This window comes from Panthera leo, chromosome B2 (genome assembly GCF_018350215.1).
Source record: "Panthera leo isolate Ple1 chromosome B2, P.leo_Ple1_pat1.1, whole genome shotgun sequence".
In the NCBI taxonomy this organism is placed as follows: Eukaryota; Metazoa; Chordata; class Mammalia; order Carnivora; family Felidae; genus Panthera; species Panthera leo.
In genome coordinates, this window is record NC_056683.1 from 55,627,082 (window position 1) to 55,652,673 (window position 25,592).

General features: G+C 36.1%; 1 protein-coding gene across 2 annotated transcripts in view; it reads right to left on the reverse strand.

The window, feature by feature from the left end:
* The window catches only part of KHDRBS2 (KH RNA binding domain containing, signal transduction associated 2), a 579,306-nt gene that overhangs the window by 161,187 nt on the left and 392,527 nt on the right, over positions 1–25,592 (reverse strand). For both annotated transcript variants that reach the window (XM_042937333.1, XM_042937334.1), the window contains exon 6: positions 24,183–24,381. In XM_042937333.1, coding sequence (XP_042793267.1) covers positions 24,183–24,381 — 199 coding nt within the window. The remainder of the gene's footprint in view (positions 1–24,182; positions 24,382–25,592) is intronic.

A 25,592-nucleotide genomic window follows, 5' to 3' on the forward strand; every position in this document is an offset into this window, starting at 1 on the left:
AATAATAATCCAATTAAAAATAGGCAAAGGACCTGAATAGACATTTTCCAAATAAGATATACAAAAGGCAAACAGGTATAAGAAAAGATGCTCAACATCACTCACCTTAAGGAAAAGCAAATAAAACCAAAATGAGATATCACCTCACACCTGTTAGAATGGCCATGAAAAAGAGAAGAGATAACAAATGGTGGCATGGATATGGAGAAAAAGGAACCCTTGTGCATTATTGGTAGGATTGTAAATTGGTACAGTCACAATGGAAAACAGTATGGAGGATCCTTAAAACAACAACAACAACAACAACAACAACAACAACAACAACAACACAACCTACCATACGATCCCTCAATTCCACTTCTAATATATCCAAAGGAAATGAAAACACTAACTTGAAAAAACATCTCCACTCTCATGTTCAGAGGAGGATTATTTATAATTAGACAAGACAGGAACACGACTGAAGTGTCAACTGATGGATAAGTGGATAAAGAAATTGTGATATAGGGGCGCCTGGGTGGCTTGGTCGGTTAAGCGTCCGACTTCGGCTCAGGTCATGATCTCACGGTCCGTGAGTTCGAGCCCCGCGTCGGGCTCTGTGCTGACTGCTCAGAGCCTGGAGCCTATTTCAGATTCTGTGTCTCCCTCTCTCTCTGCCCCTCCCCTGTTCACGCTCTGTCTCTCTCTGTCTCAAAAATAAATAAAAACATTAAAAAAAATTAAAAAAAAAAGAAATTGTGATATATACACAATGGAATACTATTCAGTATAAAAAACGAGGAAATTGTACCATTTGTGACAACATGGATGGACCTTGAAGACATTATATTAACTGAAATGTCAGAGAAAGAAAGACAAATATTATATGATCTCACTTGTATATGCAGTCTAAACAAATTCATAGATAAAGAGATCAGACTTGTGATCACCCCAGGCAGGGGGTGGAGGGGAACTGGAAGAAGGGTCAAAAACTACAAACTTCCAGTTACAAGATAAATATGTACAAGTATGTAATGTATGACATGAAGGCTATAGCTAAATTGTTAAGAGAGTAAATCCTAAGAGTTCTCATCACAAGGAGTTGTTTTTACTTTTTTTCTTGCCTTTTTTTTTTTTTAATTGTATCTATATGAGATGATGGATGTTAGCTGAACCTACTGTGGTAATCATTTTACAATGTATGTAAATCAAATTATCATGCTTTTTGACTTAAACTGGCACAGTGATATATGTCAATTATTTCTCAATAAAACTAGAAAAAAAAAAAAACCTAGTAGCTTCCTATCTTACTGTACCACTTTTACATGTTGGCCATATGAGTTTCCTAAAGGTCGAAAATCTTTCCTTTAACTGAAGTCTACAAAGAAATAAAAATTTCACAATTATATTGTCTGAAAATAAGAAAATCAGTGCATATAAAAATTTGAGATTAAGTTTTCATGTTCAAAAGGTATCTTCTCTAAAGTACTAACTTTATAATGTTACATACAATAGCTAGTTCCTACATAAGAGTTGTATATTTGTCACATTCTCTGGGAACCCATAAAAGTGCTATAATCTAATTAAGTATTCAAATTACTATATAGTTGCACATTATTGGAATTTATAAATTTAAAATTATGTCTAGATGTGGATAAAGATGTAAAAAAGAGAAAAAAAATAAAAGTTATTCCCAGAAAGACCACGAGTAAGAAATCAGTGAAAATGTTTTTGATATATTAGACCTGAGCAAGAAGGATAAAATATATTCTGAAATATGTATTTTTAATCATGTAAATGAGCAGATATAAAATAAAGTGTGATTCCAGAAAAGTTAAAAAAACTGTATGACCCAAGTTTCTTAGAATATCTATTTACATGCATGTTGCCTAATGTTTGATTTTGAATAGGAGGCATGTATGTCTGGGACAGGAGATATAGTGCCTTTACCACTAACTAGAAAGGAAAAAATCATGTTAAAAAAATCCCACAAGGAGAGAGCCAAAGCATTAGAGACTGTTAAAAAACTGAGAACAAACTGAGGGTTGATGGGGGGTGGGAGGGAGGGCAGGGTGGGAGGGAGGACAGGGTGGGTGATGGGTATTGAGGAGGGCACCTTTTGGGATGAGCACTGGGTGTTGTATGGAAACCAATTTGACAGTAAATTTCATATATTAAAAAATAAAAAAAAATAAAAATAAAAAAAAAACAACAAAAAAAACACTGGTGTAACTTAAAAAAAAAAAAAAAAAAAACAAAACAACAAAAAAAAAAAATCCCACAAAATATTGGAACTGATTTATAGGATGAGACATTAGCAGGTAAGTAGGAACAGTCATCCAGCAGAAAAAAAACAATGGAAATACCTTCCTGAAAGGGTGTCATCTCTGAAAGAAACCAAAAAGAAAATGTCTCTCATTCACAAGGGGTTTAGACCTATATTCATAAAACCAACTGGTCCAAGGACCCTCAAGCTGGAAACCTGGTTAATTAGTTCTGTTTGGTAGTGCTCCCCCAAGCCTGGGAATTATGAATTTGTATATCTTTGGACTTTAAACATAGGTCTTAATATGGTTCCAAGGATTCTGAGCTCATGCTTCATTAAACACATGAGAAAATCAGCCATCATGAATATGAATCAACATAAACATCAAAGCATAAAATAATATTCAGAAAGACTGCATGTATCAGAATGACAGCAAGGATGTATGTGTGTTTAATATGTTTGCATAAATGGAAAGAGGGCAATCGAGAAGAATGACAAGGCAGTAATAGAATTTGACCGAATTGAGATCTAGAACTTCTATAAGTTAAGGTTATAATAATTAAACCAAACCAAATATCAGATTGAATAAAATATACTGGAAAAAAGATCTGAGAAATTACACAGATTCCTGAAAATGACAGGAATTAGGGATAGCATTTAAGAGACACAAAGAAGATAATGAGAAAGTTTAATGTATTATAATCAACGTTTGAGAATGACATAACGGAATGGATGAGAAGAGGAAATTTTTGAAATTACAAAAGCTTTGTAGAATTGATGAAAAATGCTAGTTCACAAATTTAGAAAAGCTTAAAAATTCACAGAATAAATAAAAATGAACCCACACTTAGACACTTCATAGTAAAGAATAGTAGTACATCAAAGATGAAGAGAAGGTCTTAAAAGCAGAGAAACAGATTTCCTATAAGCAGAGATTAGAGTCAAGCTGAATTCTCAGTAGTAGAAGCAGGCTGAATATCTTCAACATAATGAGGAATATATATGGTGACACCAAATTCTATATCCAGTGAAAGCATCTTTCAATGAACAAGAAAAATGAAGACATTTTAGACAGATAAAAATGGAGAGAAATACTGTTAACAGACTGACAAAATGAGCTTCTAAAGAATGCATTGTAGGGGCTCCAGGGTGGCTCAGTCGGTTAAGCATCCGACTTCAGCTCAGGTCATGATCTCATGGTCCGTGATTTCGAGCCCTGCGTCAAGCTCTGTGCTGACAGCTCAGAGCCTGCAGCCTGCTTTGGATTCTGTGTCTCCCTCTCTCTCTGACTCTCCCCCGTTCATGCTCTGTCTCTCTCTGTCTCAAAAATAAATAAACATTAAAAAAAAAGAATGCATTGTAGATAGGAAAAAAACATTTATCCAAAGAAGGTTTTAGAGCAAGAAAACACAATGAAGTCAGGAAATAAGAAATAAATGGATAAACCTAAAAAAAGGCATATGAAACAATAAATTCGATCTTTAAATTCAGAAGTAAACTGAAAAATTACCCAATAATAACATACTATTTGAGAAAAACACTAGAACAAATTCATTCTGCATTCATTGTGCTATTCAGGAGGAGGCTTAAAACATTGACAGACTGTATGTTTTATTAGGTTAAATGTAATGCATGAAGGTCCAAATTTATAGGTCCAAAGAACCTTCAGACTTCTAATAATTCTAAATTATTAGAATTAGAAAGAAATTTCATAATATCACTGGAGATGATAATACACACTAATTAATTGCTATACAACAAAATTAAACATGTAGAGTAATTATGTTAATGCTTTTTAAAAAAAAAATGTATCATGTATTAAAGCAACAAAAAAATGTAAGACACCTAAGCTAAAAGATGTGAAAGATTTCCATAGAAAAGCATGAAACTTTTTAAAGGGAATTAAGGAAGAGTTAAATAGAGAGATATGCCATGTACAGAATGGGTACTCAGTCTCATGAAGACATTAATTCATTTCCAAAGAATATATAAAGTCAACTTATATGAAGAAAAAAGAACCAAGGGAATCCAAGATGGTCCTGAGGAAGAAGAGGAAATAGAACCCTTGTGTGATTATGTATCAGAATTTAATTTAAAAGCTATGAAAGATAAGCAGGTGTTAGGCAGACTTGCAGAAAGAAACACTAGAGACCAGAGAGCTTGCAAAGTGATTTACATACATATAATAGCTTGATACATAAAAGAACTAGTATTGCACACTTATGGGCCAAGAATAGGATACTCAATATACTGCATTGATTTGATTGGTAAACCATGAAGGGGGTAAAAAAATGAAACCTAAGTCTCTTCATATACCATACATAAAATCTGTTCCTGGACAATTAATGTGGAGGGAAAAGACAATACTTTTACAAAAGAAAACTTATGCAAGGATTTTTATTACTTCATAATAAGAAAGGATTTCTTAGTTAAAACACAAAAATCACACTTTATGAAAGGTAAACTGATAAATGCTACCACATTCAATGAATAACCTATATTCACTAAGCATCAAAAAAGAACACAAGATGAACCACAAGCCAGGGGGTGATTTAAAAAACAAATATAAATGACAAAGGATTAGTATTTAGAATATATAGAGAACTCTTACAAATAAATGCAAAATACAACCCAGTAGAAAAACAGGAATAAGTCATGTAAGAATATCCCAACAGAGAAAATAGCAATGGCCAATAAATATGCAAAAATATAACAAATCTCATTAGTAATCATAAAAATGCAAATCAAAACCACAATAAAAGTTGATTTCATATTTGATTAGTTGGTAAGAATGTGGAGTAATAGGGACTATAATAACATACCAGGTAACATAGTATAATTTCTGATTAGAAAAACAACTTATCTCAAAAAGTTGAACATTCTCATTCCCTATGGCCCAGCACCAGTAAGTAAGCACAATGTTCATGGCAGTGTTGTTCATAAAAGCAAAAAAAAGAAAACCAAAAACCACAAACCAAAAAAAAAAAAAAAAAAAAAAAGAGAGAGAGAGAGACTGAGACTATCCATTTTGTTTATACACAACAAAATGGATTTTTAAAATTCTGCTATATTTATTAGTGAAAGTGAATAAGGTACAGCTACCTGCATTAATATGAATAAATCTTCAAATTAAGAATATGCAATCTTGGGTCCCTTTTTATAAAATTTAAAATAAATAAAACTAAACAATACAAATATAAGTGATTTTGAGCTACATGTTTAGGCGACGAAAGCAAGGTGATGTGATTATTCAGCTCAGGATATTATATCTGAGATGCTACCATGGACAGATGATTGAAAAGAGATGTATAGGTGGCTTGAGACTGGTTACATCTTAGTTTTTAATCTGTGAGCTTTATGCATGTTTATTTTATGAATATTATTATTTAACTGTCCCCATTAATGAAATAAACTCTCATATGCATAAAACTTCATGGCAATAAAGAGTAATGAACAAAACTGTTAGGATAGTGGGATTATTGAATTTTTAATTTTTGAAAATTGCCTTTGATTATATAATATTGTTTTCATGTTAAATATCAGAGGAATTAATTCATTTTAAGAACAATTTTCACATAAGAAATAGTAACCATCATTCATTACACACATGCATAATAACTTTAATAATAATAAATGTCATCAAAAATAAATGCTGAGAATTAATTTTTTCCTAAGAAATCTAATAATTGACACCTTTTTTCACAAAGTACCTCATTTAAAATATTTGTCAATATTGTATAAGAATTCATACTGACAAAACAAAATAACTAGCAGAACAAGTACAAAAGTAATCTCTAATTTAGATCCAGAACTGATGTCACTGAGCCCCCTCCTACCTCAATGTGCATACTTTCCCCCTGCTTCTCCACCAAAACTAGTAATTACTGCTAAGCAAATACTTTATTTACCTAATCAGTAACTAGTCAATATTTGCTCGGGTGCCTCTTTTTAATGTCTCCACCACAACGTTGACCCCGGTAGAGAAAGCTGCAGTTATACGAATACACAGCTAAACATAGGTGATGGGATAAGCACCTCATTTAAATCTGTCTGGAAGATCTCAGTGATGAGAGTCAAGCAGATCTGCATAAATGAGAAAACTAGGTGGAGTTTAGCCTAGATGCATATGGCACAGCCTCCTTTGACCATACCCCCATCCTGTATTAGTCTGGGAGTCTCGTCAGAACTCATGCCATGACTTAAAACCCTCCTGGGATTTCTTATATCCTTCCATCTCCTGGAAGGGGTTCCACATTTCTTTTTAGCTATCTGGCCAGACCGATAAAAGTCATTCACTTACTTCATTTTTATTGACCACTTATTATTTGCAAACTAATGCAGAAAATAAACAAGAATAAGCCTGAGATTGCCCTCAATAGGGCATACAATCTAGCGAAAGAGACAGCAAATATGTAATTAACCACATTAAAGGTAGACTGAACCAAGCATCACTTTTTAAGGTGTTCAAGGAAAGGTGGTGTGAATTCTGAGTTGGGGATCCGAAAAGTTGAGTATACCTGTCACATATAACAGAGAGAGAGAGAGAGAGGGAGAGAGAGAGAGAGAGAAAGTGTGTGTGCGTGAGTGTGTGTGTGTGTGTTTAAAAGATGAAAAGAATTACAGAGTAAAAGCAGGGAGGTGCGAAAATGTGAAAATGCAAGTAATGTTCCGGGATAGGTCAGGCTGAAGGTAGGGTTTATAAATAAAGCAGGATGTCAAGCTTGTCCATAAAAATCAAGTTCTAGGGTAAACAAGAACATTTTATAAAATATGCATGTTACACGTGCCAGTAAATGAAGTCCTTCCTATCGGTTTTACTCAGACTCTATCCACTCTTGCCTGAAGGTGGCACTCTTCATAAATTGTACAATTCATACTTTGTTAGGATTGAGGCAGGTGTAACTCTAAGAAATGAGTTGCAATTACATGAGTTGTAACCACCGGTCCTTCACAGACCAGAGGGAGCCTTGAACAAAGAACTTCCCACATTTACATGCAGGATTACATCTACCCTTCTATTGAGTTGTGTCATGACTGTAACATATGTCACTAAAATCAAGCTGCCAATGAGTATCAAGGACAAATATGACTTTTCACCTTCTCTTATCAACTTGATAATTACTCTCCATGCCCATAATGTTTAATTTTATATCACTTTATTTCTGAAGTCAAACTAGCATATTGGTTATGACTCTGCAAATTTAAAATTATCCCTTTCTTGTATTTATTTATTTATTAGATTATCATATTCTTTTTTTTTGTCATTTGCTGCTTGGGTTCTGCTTTTTATTGCTGGTTCTCTGTGATGTTGAAACAATCTTAAAAGACTCCGGTTTGTTCTCGTCAGATTTAAGAAAAATGCCAGAGAGCAAGCATTATTTATTTATTTGTTTGTATTTGCAGAGTATCCTAGAGCTGGAGTAGTTGACAAATAAATGACCAACTTGAAAGATTGGATTTTGTAACCTGTTCCAATTTCTCACTTTATGGCCTCCTAACCATTACCTTGAAATTCAGTTGTTCCCTCTCTGCCTTACTGATTGCTGAAGTCTCTAAGTGGCCTTAATGTCAAATCTAAGGTGCTAAATTTTATAACAAGATCAATTTTCACAACATTTTTACTGCCAAATACATTTTTTAAAGGATGCATTAAACTTGAGTCTGTCTGAAGCACGATGGCTAACAGGTTCTTTCAGAAGAAAACAAGTAGTACACTTGTGTGAATATTTATCTGCCAGCAGCTTACAATACTAGATTATTACAAATGGCGGGGACATAGCACTACCAGTGAGGTGACACAGGAGAATTTATCATCAGAAGTATGTAGCTATATAGAATATTGGTATTACTGTACCTACATTCTTCTAAAAATTATGAGGATCCAAGCTCATTTATCATTTAGCAAGACACTCACCTGCACGGTGCCTCCATCACCCAGCCTTCAGAAGCTCTGCTGAAAATGAGATTTTTTTTTCCTTAATGGTATTCAGCTGTTTTAGTAAGCAATTTGGCAGTGTGCTACATCACATATGTCTCTTTAAATTAAAAGGGCGGGAGGGGCTGGAGATGAAAATAATTCTATGCAAACCACCATCTCTGGCAGTTAGTGATGGAGTGAATTTGATATGGTTTTATGTAATGTTTTAGCCCTCTTCTTTGACATGCAGTTCCTATGAGAAAAGGAGAGGCCTTAGATAATTCACATAAGCTAAAATTCCAGGGTCTTTTTTTTTTGCCGTCATTGCAGAAATATGTTCCTTGTAAATTTGATTCTGATATCTGTCATGAGATAAATACAAAATACAGTGGGTGCTACACGTTAGGCCAGGGGTTGGCAAATTATGGCCCCTGGGCTAAAAATGGCCCTGTCACCCGTTTTTTCCCGAATAAAGCTTCACTGGAACATTGTCACTTCCATTCATTTGCATATTGTGTATGGCACATTTGTGCTACAATGGCAAAGTCGCATAGTTGTGACACAGACTGTATTTCCCGCAAAGCCAAAAATGTTCACTCCAGGTCCTCTGCAGGAAAGGTCTGCTGGCTGACTTCTGCACTGGACTAGCAGTGTCATGTACTCTCTAGAAGTCTTGATTCCAGCCTGTCTGAATGACCAGGAGGAATGGGACGGAAGGCAAGAAACCAGAAGAGATAGAAATGACCAGAAAACATATTGGGAGAATGACAATTCCACCATTCCTATAGAGCATTTTCTAAACACTCTCCTAGGAGTGCAAATAGAAAATTCAATGGAGGCTATATGGAAGAGGAAGAGAATCTTTCTGGTAATTGGAAAGCCCTGGTTTTTCTTCCCTCTGTCTCACCTGCAATGCATTTGGGCTTTGTGCCTCCCTCTTCTGACTCAGCCCCCAGTTAGCTCCCTCAGGGACTAACAGCTCTTCCAGACCTACACTGCTCCCTTGACGGGCTGCTGAGGTCCTGCAAACAGATCTCAGTAACTTCTGAGATCATAAATATAAAACTACCAAGGAAAACAAAACAAAACACTTGTTCCTCACTATTATGTAACTGGAACAAGGGCTAAAAGTGCCTTTGACAGATGGATGCTTCTAAAAAAAATAGTGTAAAAACCACTTTGTTATGATATTATGTTTAAAACATCTCTTTAGAAAGTGGTTCAAGCACTTGGCTGAAAAAATCCACAGTCATGATATGACTACATTATATTATTTTATTTTTGGTAAAAAAATAAGTATCATTTTTCTCTTCCAAATCTTTTTAAATCTCATTTAAAGGCTGTGGATTTCATAAACAATTGTCTAAAATGTTTCCTAACTGACGCTCTTATCATGACATAGATACACGGGAAAACATTTATAGGAAAAAGATGTGTGATTAAGAAAATAATGTTGAGAGGGTGGGGGAAATGAGGAGATATTGGTCAAAGGGTACAAAGTCCCGCCTATAAGACAAACAAGATCTGGGGATCTAATGTACAGCATGTTGACTATAATTAATAATACTTACTATATACTTGAAAGTTGAGAATAGATTTTAAATGTTACCATTACACACACAAAACAAATGCAATTATGTGAGAGGATAAAAGTGTTAACTAGCCTTAGTATAAACATTCTGTAATGTCCAATTAATATTTAAGCCAAAAATAAATAGTATTGGATAATTTTCTATTTTTTAATTACCTAAAGTCTTTTGCACAATGATCAGAATTCTGGAATTAGTTGGTTTAATTAATTTACTACATCTTCCATAATGCCTCCCATATTGTCCCCTCTTAGCAACTGCACTCCTACAGAAATTATTACATAGGCTTTCGATGGTGTTTCCTGTCTTCGGTGTCTACTTGCCTCAGTCCCTGCTGATGTGCACAGTTACATTCATTCTTGGATGTCTCGGTAACATTCAGCCAGTTCTCACTAACCATCATCTTACAATTAAATTCTCTTTGAGGCATTTTTTTTCCACAACTCATTTTATCACTTTGCCCCAACTCATCTTTCAAGCCCCCTCCTCCACCAAGTCCTTGTTTTTATTTGTTCACTTTAGACCAGGAAGATTTACTAGGTGGTTCCTTGAAATACCCCACTCATTTTTTTCTACTGGTATCATTTGCAACTCAGTATCCAAATGATATTTTTGCTAAGCTTCCCTATAGACATCAGAGCAGGGTGGACTGGAGCCAGGTTGTTTGGTTGGAAATCCCAGCTCCTGCAGCTCATTACCTGGATAATGTTGGCTCAGCTACTAAATCTTTCCCTGCACTTCTCCCTACATATAATCCTTCCTATCTAAGAAAGTAATGGCACTTTTTTTCACAGAAGTGCCAGGAAGGTAACTTGAGTCTATGTGTAGCACCTAGGCAAACACCTGCCATCTGTTAAGTACTGTACTGTTATAGCTTGGAGACTATGGGCAATGCCCTTGCAATCTTACATATATATATATATATATATATATATATATATATATATATATATATATATATATATATATATATATATATATATATACTAGATCTGCCGCTCTGTGGCTAGCTAATTTTGGGCATACTGCTTAGCCTCTTTCAATCTCAGTTTCTTCAACTGTAAAATGGACATAATACCAACATAATAATGTGGTAAAAATTAGATGTTGAAGGTGAATAACTTTGCATGGTGTCTGGCTCAAAAGTAAGTACTTAATTATATCAGTTGTTTCCATTATCGATATCATTATGATTATAATAATTATTATTATCATTGTTGGATTTTCTGGCTACTTTTAATATTCTAGACTTCCAAAGAACTTCAGTATGTGTATAACTGCTTCAGTCTTTTCTATCCTGACTACCATAAAGTTGAAGATTATTGGTTGCTTTTCCTGTAAATGCCTATATTTGCACTATATCAAATAGCATTATAACTGATTAGTTCTTTGACCTGAGTGGAAGCAAAGCAAATACAAAATATTACAGATAGGTTTAGTTTAATGGAATTTCCAGCAGGTGTCATAACTACTTTATACTGGTTGAGAGGTAGGTCAGGAAAGTATCGGTATATATCTAACAATGAAGTCTTGAGTCCTCCCTCACAAAGTATACTCTGCCCTGAACCTGTAAGCTTTGTTTTTTGTGCAAGTGTGTTACCTGTTGCCCTTTTAAAGCCAGGAGCTTTGCCTTTACATCTTTATATCCAACAAGGTATTAGCTTTGAAGACAGATCTGTCTGGCTCTTGTATCAGACAGGTGACTGGCAGATTTATCTATTTCTTTGACCCCAAAATTCCTTAATGGAAAAACAAGAATTATACCTCTTACTTTTCATTATTGTTGTGAGATTATGTATGTAAAAGCCCTAACGTACAATAGACATGCATTAAAAATGACCACCATTTTCATCCATCATGCCTCTTCCTACAGAAATTAATATCATATAGAATGGGCATTCAATAAATATTAGGTAAAACTGAATCAAATAGCACAATGTATTTTAATATTTTCAGAATATACATGAATTTAGTATATTAAGAATTATAGAATTATATTATAATATAGTAAGAATGTATTTAATATATATTAAAGTTGCTGTTAATTATTGGCTATATAAATTTAAGATTTTTCTCTCTTGCTTTTAGATTTATTTTGTGTTTATTCTTGGCCAAACCTCATTTGAAAATGAAACTCAGTTAACAATAAGCTTGTAAAATTACTGCTCTTCATCTTCTCATAATATCATGTATGTAAAATTAAGAAGTTGAAATTTTAGATTTTAGGTAATGGGAAGAGATAGATGGATATTTCTTAACAAAGGAGTGACATGATAAAGTTAGCATTTTCGGAAAACTAATCTGAGTTTAGCATTTGAAACAAAAGCAAAGAAAGACTCAAAAAATGACTTTTACATTTTTGGGGTTCAACTGAACAGAAGTAGACAAATCAGGAGGAATCCTAACTTGGGAGATGTTGATGAAAGGTTTAGATGCACAGGTGTAGGAAAAGAAGTACTGTTAGAATGGAAATAACTGGAGATTCTCAAACAAATAGGTCAATAGGGAGAGTCAAGGTTTAAGACAGCTTTAGAAATGAAAGCTGAAAATGTGGTGTTATGAGAAAATATGGTGTTATATTAAGCCCTGTAAGGAGCTTAGAATAGAAAAAAGGGGAATATAGCTGGATGAAACCTGTTATTTTGGAAGAAATTTTAATGGAGATTACTTTCTGGGAGGAAGAAGATTTGGTAGATTTATTTGGGCTGGTTATTTGCTGCCTAAATTACAAATGAAAACCATCACATTCTGTTGTCTAAATTTTAAAACTATATTTTCTTATGTAAAAGAAAACCTTAAATGTGATCTAGATAGGAAAGTTTTTTTGTTTCATTACATTTGGAGCTTTATGTGTATAATTCCATTCTGTAGTTTATTGCTTAATATGTTTTAACTTACATTTGGAATGTAGAATGGAATAGATATGTTTGGTAAAAATCTGGTTTCAAACACAGGAGTCTGTTCCGGCTTAATGACCAAGTACTTTTTACCTACTAAATCCATAGAGATATCTCCTCAAACCTTTTCCTACCTCATAGGTATGTTTTCTACATGACAGTAAACTACACTCCTGTCTTCACAACTGTAACTCTGTACTGTCGGGTAGAGTTTTACAAAGAAGTAAGAGAGAACATGAGAAATGCATATTCTTACAATTCTATAAATCCTTTTTTTAACAAGAAAATATTTTGATAAGTAAAGGAAAACTGGAATTCCCCTTTTGTTTATGTTTGCTTTTGGTTTATTTGTCAGTCACTAAAAAACATAAAATACAGACGATATGTACCTGTGTGTGCTTGCCTACCCACACACACGTGTGTGTATGTGTGTGACTTCTAGAAGGCTTTCAGGTTCCTGATAAGGGAAGACACAGTCAAAGGAGAAATTTGGGCCCCGTAAACTTCACTGGTAAATCTGCTTAGCATGAGGACTCAAACATTTTCTTATGTCATCCTCTCGATCTACTCCTTGTAAATTTTAGAAAAGTTTAAAGCTCAACATGGGTGCCGATGATTAGTCTAGTTAACTGGAAGATACATAAGCAAGTGCATTTGTGATTTTCTTGCTCTTTTTGTAATGTGTGTTAGAAAAATCACTGCAAGAAAAGTCATGAAACCTGTGACTGGCATTACCAGGTGTGTGACTTTAGTTCAGTCATTCATTTTCTGGACCTTAATTTCTTCGACGTAAACTAAAGTAGTGGACTAGATAAGACTCTGTGACATCCAAAAGTGCATGGTGGCTTTTTGCATTCAGAGGACTCTATGTATATGATGAAGTAAAGTGGGTGAGGTACATTAGATTATGTCCCATTCTCTCTACGGATGTGGGACACATTGTCCAGGAAAGAGACAGTGATGAATTTCAGCATGATGACAGGCAGAGCACTGGGAATTCTGAAGTCGCATGTGCCATCAGCTGTAACTGTGATCAGAAGAGGTTTTGGTGCAGTGCAACCATCTGGCTTGGACAAATGCCCCAATGGCTTGGCTAAGGAATCCTAATCTCTAAGCTCAGTTGACTTAATTTGCCTATTTGTGAAAATCTGTTACATTGTATTTCTACTAGAATTTCACCAACGTGGAAGTGGTACAACATTTAACAGCCAGAACGACTCGGGCCCCAACCAATCAGATCTGAGGTTTGACCAAGCAGAATGGACACCAGCTGGTGCTCTGTACCGATGCAGACCAGATGAATATATCAGTGGTGGGTTCCAGTTACTCTTCTGGCTAGTTATTTATTATTCTGCAAATGCATAAATTCCAGGTACATTATTTAATAAAAAAGACTGCCATGTAACAGAAATTATAACATGGGCTGAAATTACAGCAAAGGACATTGGCTTTTATTTTCATGTAGTTGCATCTAGTACTGTTATAAGGGGAAGAACAATAAGAACATTAAAAGCAAAATCTCTTTCACTCCCTATGACACACAACCCCCATGACTCATATTAAATGAGTTTGTTGTTTTAATTATTTTCTTACATCAAGAATAGAAGACACACAGGGAAGATTTTGGACTTATTTGTGGAGGTTGAGAAGAAAGGAAAGATCGCCTGAAAGAACAAATTGCTCATCCTCTGCACCCTCAGCTTTCACTCCAGCCCTCATACCAGCTGTATCCACAGCTCTCCAGCTCCATTAGTATCCATGACAGTGTAAAACAGAGAACAAATTACCTTACATGGATGTTTATAGGTCAGAGGTTCTAAGAAGGGCTGTAGTTACATGAAGGAATATGGAAAAAAATTAAAAGCCCATTAGTGGTATATTCTCTATTTTGTTTCTAAGAAATATAAGACAGAAATAATCCACAACATAGTTTCATATAAAGGGAAAGTAAAGTTTGTTATCTCCAAAAAGGAAGAGAAATTTTCTTAATTCAAATGTTGAGATTACTAAAAGTTATTGCAAAGAACATCTGTAGTTTCCCCAGTAGAAGCCTTTAACTCATAAGATACCACAGAAAATAATCACAAAGATATGTGACTGATGGCAAGATTTAGCAGCCACTATTTTCACCTAAAAGGGGAATCCATAATGAAAGAGGGCCAGAATATGGACAAGGACTCAATCCTATTTAACCATTCCTATTTGGTGTTCTGCCAAAAAAAGCCAAAAGCCAAAAGCCACTGACAATCAAGGCACGTTGCATTTAACCAAGTTTTGTTTGCCAGAGAATGTTAAGGGTGGTGTTGGCAAAACACATAGAATATTGCTTTGTGACCAGCAAAAGAAAAAATGACTTTAGGATTCTTAGGTCTGATTTGTCACTTTCTTTAGGGTCTTAAATTTTTAGTGGGGATATCGTAATCAAAATCATAATGAACTCAGAAGAAAAAAAATGATATACCCAGCACAGCCTTTTAAGAACATATTTATAGAAAGAAATTAAGGCTCAATTCACTTTTATTACTGATCCTTCGACCATGTGTATGGAGAAAAGATAGAAAATAATATGACCTAAAATACACTAATAATTTTAAAAACAAAAAATGGTGTAACTGAAGGCAGAAGTGGCAGTTTGGGGGCATTTTTGCCACTGCTCTCCCTCCCTGTATCTATAGCAGACACTGTAAAAGGACCATAACAACAGAGCCTAAAGGAAACTTTAAATACTTTATAATATTTTCCATCAGCTAACAGTCATCTCAAAAAGGGACAGAGAGGAAACACTATGTTCTTCCTTGTAAGTGTTACAAAAGACATTAGTCATCATGGTAATTATAAGGTAGAGGTTTGGATACAATCCTATGTTGTGGCCACTAAAAGAATCTGCATCTGTTCTAAAATGACTTAAAACCTAAAACATAATGCTAGAAGAAGGATGGTTTATTCAAGCTTCAACTTTAGATGAAAACTGCACACAATTTAAAAAGATGCTACCTTATATTTTGGGGAAATAATTTAATATTTTAATAATCCTTAAAAAACACCACCTATCTATGGGGATTTAAAGCACTGCAGTATTATGCCTATCCGATAGTTTCAAAAAATATTTCATTACGTTCACATGTTTTGTTTAATTTAAATATTGGTTACATTTCAAAAAACAAAATCCTACAATGCATTCTGGTAAATTAGTCTCTACTAAGGGGAGACTAGAACATGAAACTCAAACAAGAATGTTTAATGGAATACAAATATCCAATCTAGAAACTCTAATAAAAATCTCCCTTCGTGGGGTGAAGGCTCTTGACTATTACACAGAAAATCACCACATGTGGCTCCCCTCGAAATGCATTATAGATCAGGCTCATAATCTTTCCTTCCACAAAAATGGCACAAGAATTGATTTCAATTATCATTTAATACTTATTTCCTTCTCCTGTCAAAAAATGTTCCATACACATGAAATTGAAGGTTGGCAGCCTGAACTCATTTATGGAAATTTTAAGGACTATTGATTTACCAGCGAATTTTCTAGTTCTCTCATTGTTACTGAAAGGATGCCTCAGAGTTGTAATCAGTTGATAGGATGAGCTTTAATGCTGATAGGCTTAGTTAAGACTGATGAAGGGAAAAGCTTTTCAAAAATTTGTCAAAATGAATTTTATAAATTCGGTTAACATGATTGATTATACATGGCCAAATTTCTCAGGTAGCATTGAACTGATATTTTCTCTTCCTTTGTTGTGCCCCCATGCACCATTTTGATATCTGGATATTGACTGTTGGAAGAGATTTGAGTTAATTTAAAAATTAATTGGATCTATGTCTTTGGAAGCAGAAAACTATTTTGTGTACCTGAGGGTTTTGTTTTCATTTTTTTTTTTTTTATGTTACACCAACATATAAGCCACAAGAGAGTGTTTACTTAAGCAAATATTTATGTTGACAGTATGTTTTCTGATGGACACTTCTGGAAGTTGTGTGTCTTCAGCTGCACATTTAATTCTTCCACACAACCTTTGTGAAAAGGATAGCATCTCCACAAGGAATAGCATACTTATCAACAGCAGCAACATGGCTGTAGCTGAGCATAGCAGAACAGACTTTCAGTACTGGAAAGAAACTCTGGTTACACGGTCAGGTTTTTTCTTTAAACAGTACCCCACCCCACTGTACCAGCCCTATATATACCATCCATTTTCCTATAAATATTGCCATTGTTTTCTTCTATGGGGGACAGACTAAGAGTTTGTGGGTCCTGGGGCATCTGGGTGGCTCAGTCAATTAAGTGTCCAACTTCGGTTCAGGTCGTGATTTCACGTTTGTGAGTTTGAGCCCCGTGTTGGGCACTGTGCTGACAGCTTGGAGCCTGGAGCCTGCTTTAGATCCTCTGTCTCCCTCTCGCTCTCTGCCTCTCCCTGACTCTCTTGCTCTCTCTCTCACTCTCTGTCTCTCAAAAATAAACATTAAAAAAATTTCTTAAAGGAGCTTGTGGGTCCTGAATGTATACAATTTTGCATCTATCTTTAAGAAAAAGGTTACAAAATTATGTATATTAGGCATGAAAGTGAATATTTTGAATAAGAAAAGCAATCATGGCTAAATTGCAAAATTAAAAAAAAAATTAATGTTTTATTTATTTTTGAGACAGAGAGAGACAGAGCATGAACGGGGAGGGGCAGAGAGAGAGGGAGACACAGAATCAGACGCAGGCTCCAGGCTCTGAGCCATCAGCCCAAAGCCCGACGCGGGGCTCGAACTCACGGAGCATGAGATCATGACCTGAGCTGAAGTCGGACGCTTAACCGACTGAGCCACCCAGGCGCCCCTAAATTGCAAAATTTTAAAAACTGAAAATACAAACATGACAAGCTCCAGACAACAATACAGTATTTTCATTCACTAGTTGCCTAATATACACCTAGATTATTTTTCCTATTTTTTGAAGGCATAATTTTTGATCACCTCTAATATGACAATGACTTTATAATATTTTCTATAGAGAGGAAAGGAAACTGTTTTGATTTTTTGATTTTTTCTTCCTCCAGCATGGTTGATAGAAAACATTATTATTGGTAGTTTTGAAAGTTTATCTCAGTTTTACAACTCATTACTGGTTACATTATAGACTATGAGGATTACTGTCAAATTTGGGGAAGGCTCTATCACGTTTCTTTCATATCTATCATGTTCTGAATAATGTGGAAAGTTCTCAACAGAACATTTCTGGCCCCCATACAATTCAAACTTGTTTTTCCACCACTAACCAAATACTTCCATCACTAGTGCCTGAGTTCCCAACTTAAATAAGTCAGATCTGTGTCCATGAACACTTGTGCCATGACACCAGGCAAGATGAGAAGAATATTTCTGGAATTATTTCTATAATAGAACATTAGCAATACGTGATCATGCAAATAAAAATATCCTATTAAACTCGAGATGAATGAACTCCACTGAGCACAATTTCACAAACAACCTTGTCCTCTGGTGTCACCTTACCCAAGGGGAAGTGTGACAGGTGGGGAAGTGATCTCAACTGATAGCAGGTGCCTCTGCAACTCAGAGACATGGCCCCGTGAGGACATTTGTAAGCCTTGGAAAGGACCTTGTTTAGCTTCAAACTCAATTCTTCACTGCCCACTCCTCCCCATTATAGCCCTCCCTCCTATCTCAATCTTGTCCCTCATACAAGCGTACCTTTGAGCCCTGACTGGCTTTTCCTATTCCTCTCACACTCACTTGTCACAAACCCTATTATTTCCATTTTCAGTGTTATATTTGGCCTTGATACTTTTAATCCCATTCCTTGCTTCCATAATTCAAGGCCACATCTCAGGAAGTCTCACTGCAGTTGATTCCCTAAATCATCTCTCCTTTCTTCACTCTGTTCTCCAATCCACCCTAATAATTGAGAATTATAAAACTGCAAATTATGAACAATTGAGGATCATAAAATTCCCCCAAATCTTTGTTTAATCTCCTGCTGAAAAACCGTCAGGTGGTTGTTAATGACAGTCAGTAAAGTTAGAACCTCAGCCTTTAAGGTCATCTGTAATCCTATATTATGTTCACTGCTATCTTAAATGAATCCTATTTCCCCAAACTGTTCTCCTAGCTTCTTACAATTTCCTTTGAAAGGTCCCTCTTCTTGCCTTCCCCCTTAGCATTCCTTTTTGCAGGGAGCTTCCTACCCCCTCTCTCTACTTTTCAAAGTTATACTTACTTTTCTTGGTTTGCTCTTGCTGTCTTCCTTGCCTTCTTAGAGGTTTTCTAAAACACCCGTTGCCATGGTGATAATTCTCTTTACTGGAAGCAGGTGTAGTCTCTATTTGACACTTAAAATATGCTGTGTTTTACTTTCATTCATTTAATATTTATATAAAATATGTATATGTACGTGAGTGTGCATAGATATAACATCTTTCCAACAATATCATAAATAGGTTCAATTCAATTGCTAATTCTCAGCACTTAGAACTGCAAAGATAAAATAAATGTAAGAAACACTCTCAGCCTTTAGGATGTTTAAATTATGGGCGAGAAGATAAGAGCAAAACTTACTTCTAATAGAAGGTAGAGTAAGATAAGAGCCTAAAGCAATTACATAGTCTATGTTAATTGTTAGACTAATTCTTTGTCTCTCCCACTAGATGGCATGCTTTTTGAGAGCAGAGGTAATGTCTCTTTAACCACAGTTTGTGTATGTCCAGCACCTAGCTTCTGGAGGTACTGAGTTCTCCATAGTTGGAGGTGTTCCTGTAGAGGCTGGTAGATGTCCTAAATATTGCTGAGGGGATTCAAGCCTGGACTAGTGGTCTGGATGGGAGGTGTGAAGCATAAATGGTCTGTATACGTGCATGTGAGTTCTCTGTGAAGCAAGTACTATGTAGGATATCTTATGATGACAAAGATACAGAGGTTTGGAGACAGAAAATTGAATGCAAGTCTTAATTCCTCACCTACTAAAATCACTCATCGATAACTGGTTGTTGTGTTATCATGAAATTAAGTTAATTAAAATAGTGACTGGAACCTAGTAGGCATTCAAAAGTTTATGTTTCAGTTTACTCGCTCTTAACATATTATCCACTGATACAGATGATCAACTTCATATTTTGTTATGTGGGAGACTTTTTGAACTCTACTTTTCAATTCTGCAAATCTATTTTGATCATGATGATGGATCTGTAAAATTTAAATGTACTTCTTAGTAGAAGGTCAGCGCAAAGAAACTTTAAAATATTTAAAGTCTGGATTAGGATGTATAACAATTAAACCAAAATTCACATTTTTTTTAGACTCTGCTAACACTAATGATGGTTTTAAACAGCAATCTCATTTACTGTAAGCTGTTGCTTGTCAGGCAGGCTGCAAGGAGTGGATTTGATTACCTATATCCATTCTGTGTGGTCAGAAATGTAATGCTGGGACCCAGCAGGGAAGAAAGAGAAGTCTGAGGAGTGAATTGGCTCACAGTGTCATTTATAATAAAGGGAACCTTTTCTAGAAATTTTATCTGAAAGTTAAGAACTCCTTTGAGATTTTCACCATCAACTCAGCATGGTGCTATTATTTTGTTACGGAAACACTTAAACTTTTGTTTTTCTTACCCCTTACAGAGGAATCAATAGTTTAAAATTAGAGCAGAGAATAGCAGCTCTTGAGTGTTAATCTGAGCTTGGTCTGAGACTTCAGAGATGCTGACAGCAGCTTATCAGCCATGTATTAAACTCTGTACATAATCATTGAATTGTTTACAGGGGAAAAAATTAAAATATGACATATGACAGGTTTTTATAAAACATGGCATAAAAGGGCATTTAAAGAACAGTTATCTACTTTTGCCTGTTATCAAGAGAATGTTATCATAGATATATTTTGGGAAATCTGCCAAGTTCAAAATATATTCTCCTTCACTGGTAACTAGTGTCTCCCCATATTATCCTTGGGGCTGGGCCCCCAATAACCATGTTCATATTGTGTGAACTTGACCCTTACTCTTCCCTTGCACTGCTGGTTGGTAAGTAGTAGATCCCAGACTTAATATCCAGAAACTGTCCCTAGTCATGGCTGACTGACTAGTGTTGGACACCTGACAAGCCTGGGTGAGTATGACTCCCTCACCTGGGGATCTAGACTGGGACTGAGAGACAGACAGCCAGTCAGTGTCTGTAGGTGACGAGAACTGGACACAAATGTGGCAGCCCTGGGGTGGACATACGTTGATCAAGAGAAGCCAAAAATCCAGTAGATTGTAGACTAAAGTGAATGGAAACATATATGCAGAGAACAGAGATGAGATAGGAAAAGAGATTCTTGACAATTTTCTAGTTCCTCGTTCTAGAACTTTCTTAAGGCCTGATGGTATTGCTATTACTGGACTTCATGACTCTCTATTCATATAACACCCCGCCCCCCATCTCTGCTGTAGATTTTTAGTTCATTCACTTAACAAGTACTTATTTCATACATACTATGTCTCAGGAAAGAGATAGCAGAATCAAGACAGGGCCCTGTGTTTCCTGATCTGTGGGCTTGTTTACAGAGTAGAATGTATTTTTCTGTTTCCAATTTTGCACGTTTAAGATTGTCTGAAATTTTCAATATTGACACCTCCTATTGTACAAAAGATATTTTAGATGAGCACAATTCCCCTTTCCAGTAGAAAGGAAAACCCAAGTTGACAGGAAATCCAAGCCTCAGTGTTTATAAATTGCACAGCTAGTGACATGACAAGAATGCAAACCTCCGGCTGCTGCTGTATGTTTCAAAAGTCAGGTCCTGTCCCCCCAGCAACACAGCTGACTTTCCCGCAAGCCAGACTTTCCGCTTCCCTCCCCAGTACTCCTCATCTCAATAAAGGACATCTGGATTTAACCCACTTGCTCAGCTCAAGGTTCAGTTTAACCTGCACTTCACAGAAACGTTGCAAAAATTCCTTTTACTTTCTTTTCTCACACATTACATCTATTTTATCATCCAAAACCTAACAGATCATTTTCCCAGTGCTCTCACACTCTGATCTCTCTTCTCATCCCCTCCAAGCCATCATTTTGCCAGTGGAGGATACTGTAATGAGTCACTCAGCAGTCTCTGTTTCTATTATTGGCCCACTCCTACCCCATATTCTGTTTTCCATGATGTCAACAGAGCCCCTTAAAACATAAATCTGATCATGGCATTGTCTTGCCCAAAACTCCAAAAGCCTCATCTACTTGACCTCATCTACTACCTCTGCCTCACACATTCTGCTCCAGCTTTAATGTTCTGTTTGCTGCTGGCCCCCAAATGTTCCAGGCAGGTCCCATTTCAGGGCACTTGTGCTTGCTGTTTCCTTTACCAGGGATACCCTTTATGGAGGCATCCTCTCAGCCTGGACCCTTGCTCCATTAGGCATTTGTTCAAGTCTTTATGGCAGAGAGACCTTCCATAATAGCCCATGCTACTGTAGTGTCCTCCATCCACCTCTCTCCAGAGCACTTATCTCTACCTAGCATTACTTCATTCATTTGTTAATATATGTTTGTTTTCTGTCTCCCCTCACTAAAAAGCAAACTTTATGAAAGCAGATATTTGGTCTGTTTTGTTCACAGCTACATCTCCAGGACCTTGAGAACAGTGCCTGAAATAAGACTGAGGCTCAGTAAATGATTGAGTGAATGAATAAAAGGGACTGGATACCTTAGAATCTAAATAAAAAATTCAGATAGTATGGCTTTACATATTTTCTTTTACTTACTCTAAAAACCACCCTCTCCTATTCAGTATATAACCCTTTCACTCATGTTTCTATAAACTCTTCATGCTTTTGTAGCTTACTCTTATTTGGCCTGCATTCCAGTGATCTATCCAACTATAAATTGGAATGCATGTGAAAGGCTACCGTGTGTTAGTAGCTACACAAAAGCTTACAATGTTTTGCCAGTCTTCTTCTCTTTCGCAGTGCCCTCCATGCCCTGTAACTTCTCTGATTAATAACAATGTTGACCACTATGACCTGAAAAGGTTTTCTCTCTCTTTTAATTTTTGAAATAAAGATCTGACTGCTTAAGCTTCTGTTTGGAAGACACAAATACCATGGTAACAAAACAATGCACATAAAAATGGCAGAGATAGAAGGTTTCTGAGAGGTTTAAAAAATTTCCATCATCCCATTGTGGATTTTTAATTCATTCATTTAACAAGTACTTATTTCATACATATTCATACTTATTTCATAGTTATTTCTCAGGAAAGAGATGGCAAAATCAAGACTAGGCTCTGTGTTTCCTAATTTGTGGTCATATTTACAGGGTGGAATATATTTTGTTTCTCATTTTGTAATTTTCAGATTAAGTTTTTCAATATTAATGCCTGATATTGATATCTAACTTTTTTGGTATCAAAAGATACTTTAGACGAACACATTTCTCCTTTGCCAGTAGAAATGGATTTCTAAACATAACTTTTCTTCCCTCTTGCAAATATTAGTCAATGTTTCATACTAAGCAGTAATGTCATTCCTAAATACTAACATACTCTCAGCACTAATACATTCTTCGTGATACCTATCAATCATGTTCACTTTATTTTGGATTAAGTTTTACTTGGTTATTAACCACTTCATTGAACATTTATGTGTTTTGAGTGCCCCACATGTGACAGTAACTGTCCTTGAAGAGTTTATGCTTAATAAGTAACCATTCACAGAGGACATTTAAGAAGACAGCATGTGTGTGGGTGGCTGGATAAAATAATCCCCTAGACCAGGGATGAGCATGCTGGAAAGGTTAAAGACAAAATGAAACTGTTTCATAAGATGACGATTGGCTTGTATCAATTCACTTTAACATTTACAGTGGATTTACTATGGTTACACAAGTGAATAGGAAACTGCCTTTTTATAATTTTCACAGTATTCTAGTCACAGGGACTAGAATACAATGTGACCAGTGGAATATTAACAACCTGGATGAAAGATCAAAGGGTGTATCAAGTGACAGAGTGCTTGGGAAGCGAGGGGACTGCTTACAGACACTACATGTCTTCTGTTTATTCTATATTTTTTGAATTCTTCATATCTGCCAATTCCATATGTTTCATATGGTGAAAGACAGAGCAAGGATATTTAAGTGAAAGACAAACCACATGGTCTTACATTATTACCAAAGTTTATAATATAATAATAGTCAAATACTGCCGAGTGGGTTTTATGCTAGTCTTTAACATGTTCCAGAAGCTTCTGAATATTCAGACATTTTACATTGTATTCATAATTATTTCCCTTTTGAGATTGATCTTCTAAAGATAGGAAAATTCTTAAAATGCAAGCTACTAAACTGGTACGAACAATCATGGTCCCTGTAAAATAAAAGCTTTTCTCAAAAAAAGCTCTTGTTTAAATGCACTGATTAACTTCTGATGCAAATGACGTTTGCCTTATGCAGCAAACATCATCTGCTATATTCATGGTATATGAATGTCTTTGAGGGTTAGCTTGTTACCCAATGAATTGAGATCTTCCTAACAATGGGTTTCTCGAGGGTACTTACATATTCTTCATAAGCCTCGTGGGCTGGAGGAGGGGGTGCCCTGTATCCCGGCACTGCCGGTGCTCCGCGGGCTCGTGGAGTAGGGACACCTCTTGCTACAGGAGGCACTGGAAGAGCTCCACGAGTCACAGTAGTCCCTCGAGGGGTGAGGACACCCCGTCCAGGTGGGGGGGGAGGAGGAATGGCGCCCCCACGGCCCCTAGGAGGAACAGGTCATGTACAGATGAGAATCCAGTGATGAGAGAGACTGAAACAGACTAAAACAGACTACACTGATGGAAAGAAAACCAAATTTATTTCTGTATGCATGTGCGTGTGTGTGTGTGTGTGTGTGTGTGTGTGTGTGTGTGTGATTGAGACTCTTGAGGATGTAAAGCATTTGACGTCTATAGTAGAATAAATTTTGTAAATGCTATCTATGACTTACTTATAATGAAAATCGTATCAAATACTTTACTATAGAAAACCAACCAAACAACCAAACAAACAACCAAACACAAACCAACACACTCTCATTTTATTCCAGATTTGCCAAGAAGACCCAAATCAGAGTTTCTGGTAACATGTAAGTATCCTCTGCCTTTTAAAAGTTCACCTTATGCCACTTTGCTTTTACAAAAGACTGACTTTAGCACCTGTTTTCGCTAACTGAAAGATCTCAGAAGGGGATTTCTGCTTTTATGAAAAAGGCGAAAAACAAAAATAGAGTTTAGTATTTGTTTTTTATTTTTTATTTATTTTTTTTTAATTTTTTTTTTTAACATTTATTTATTTTTGAGACAGAGAGAGACAGAGCATGAACAGGGGAGAGCCAGAGAGAGAGGGAGACACAGACTCTGAAACAGGCTCCAGGCTCTGAGCTGTCAGCACAGAGCCCGACGCGGGGCTCGAACTCACAGACTGTGAGATCACGACCTGAGCCGAAGTTGGATGCTTAACCGACTGAGCCACCCAGGCGCCCCAGTATTTGTTTTTTAGCGAGCCATTATAGGGCCAGTGCGCACCCCAAGCAGCGAGAGTGGAGCCACCAAGCTCCTTCCCCTGGTACTACACTCAGCATCTTACCATCAACCTGCCAGGGCTTTGAACTGTGTGAGCATCTGTGCTTTATCTCCATTTACTTTGTGCATCCATTAGCAAGATGTATCCTAAGGTATCAGAAAAGCCTGAGGTCATTTTTTGAGGGGTCTGAGAGCACTCAAAAATTTTGCATATAAATTAATGGCAATTGCTTCTTTGCTTTATTCCATTTCAGCTTATGAGATATTTCATAGGAATATTCTACTTTTGGATAGCAGGGGAAACCTGTATGGCTCACTGGACCATCCATGAGACTGAGCTGCTAAATGTCAATGTCTCCTCCATGTTGGAAGTTATTGACAGTGAGTGCAACGTTGTAACTTACAATGA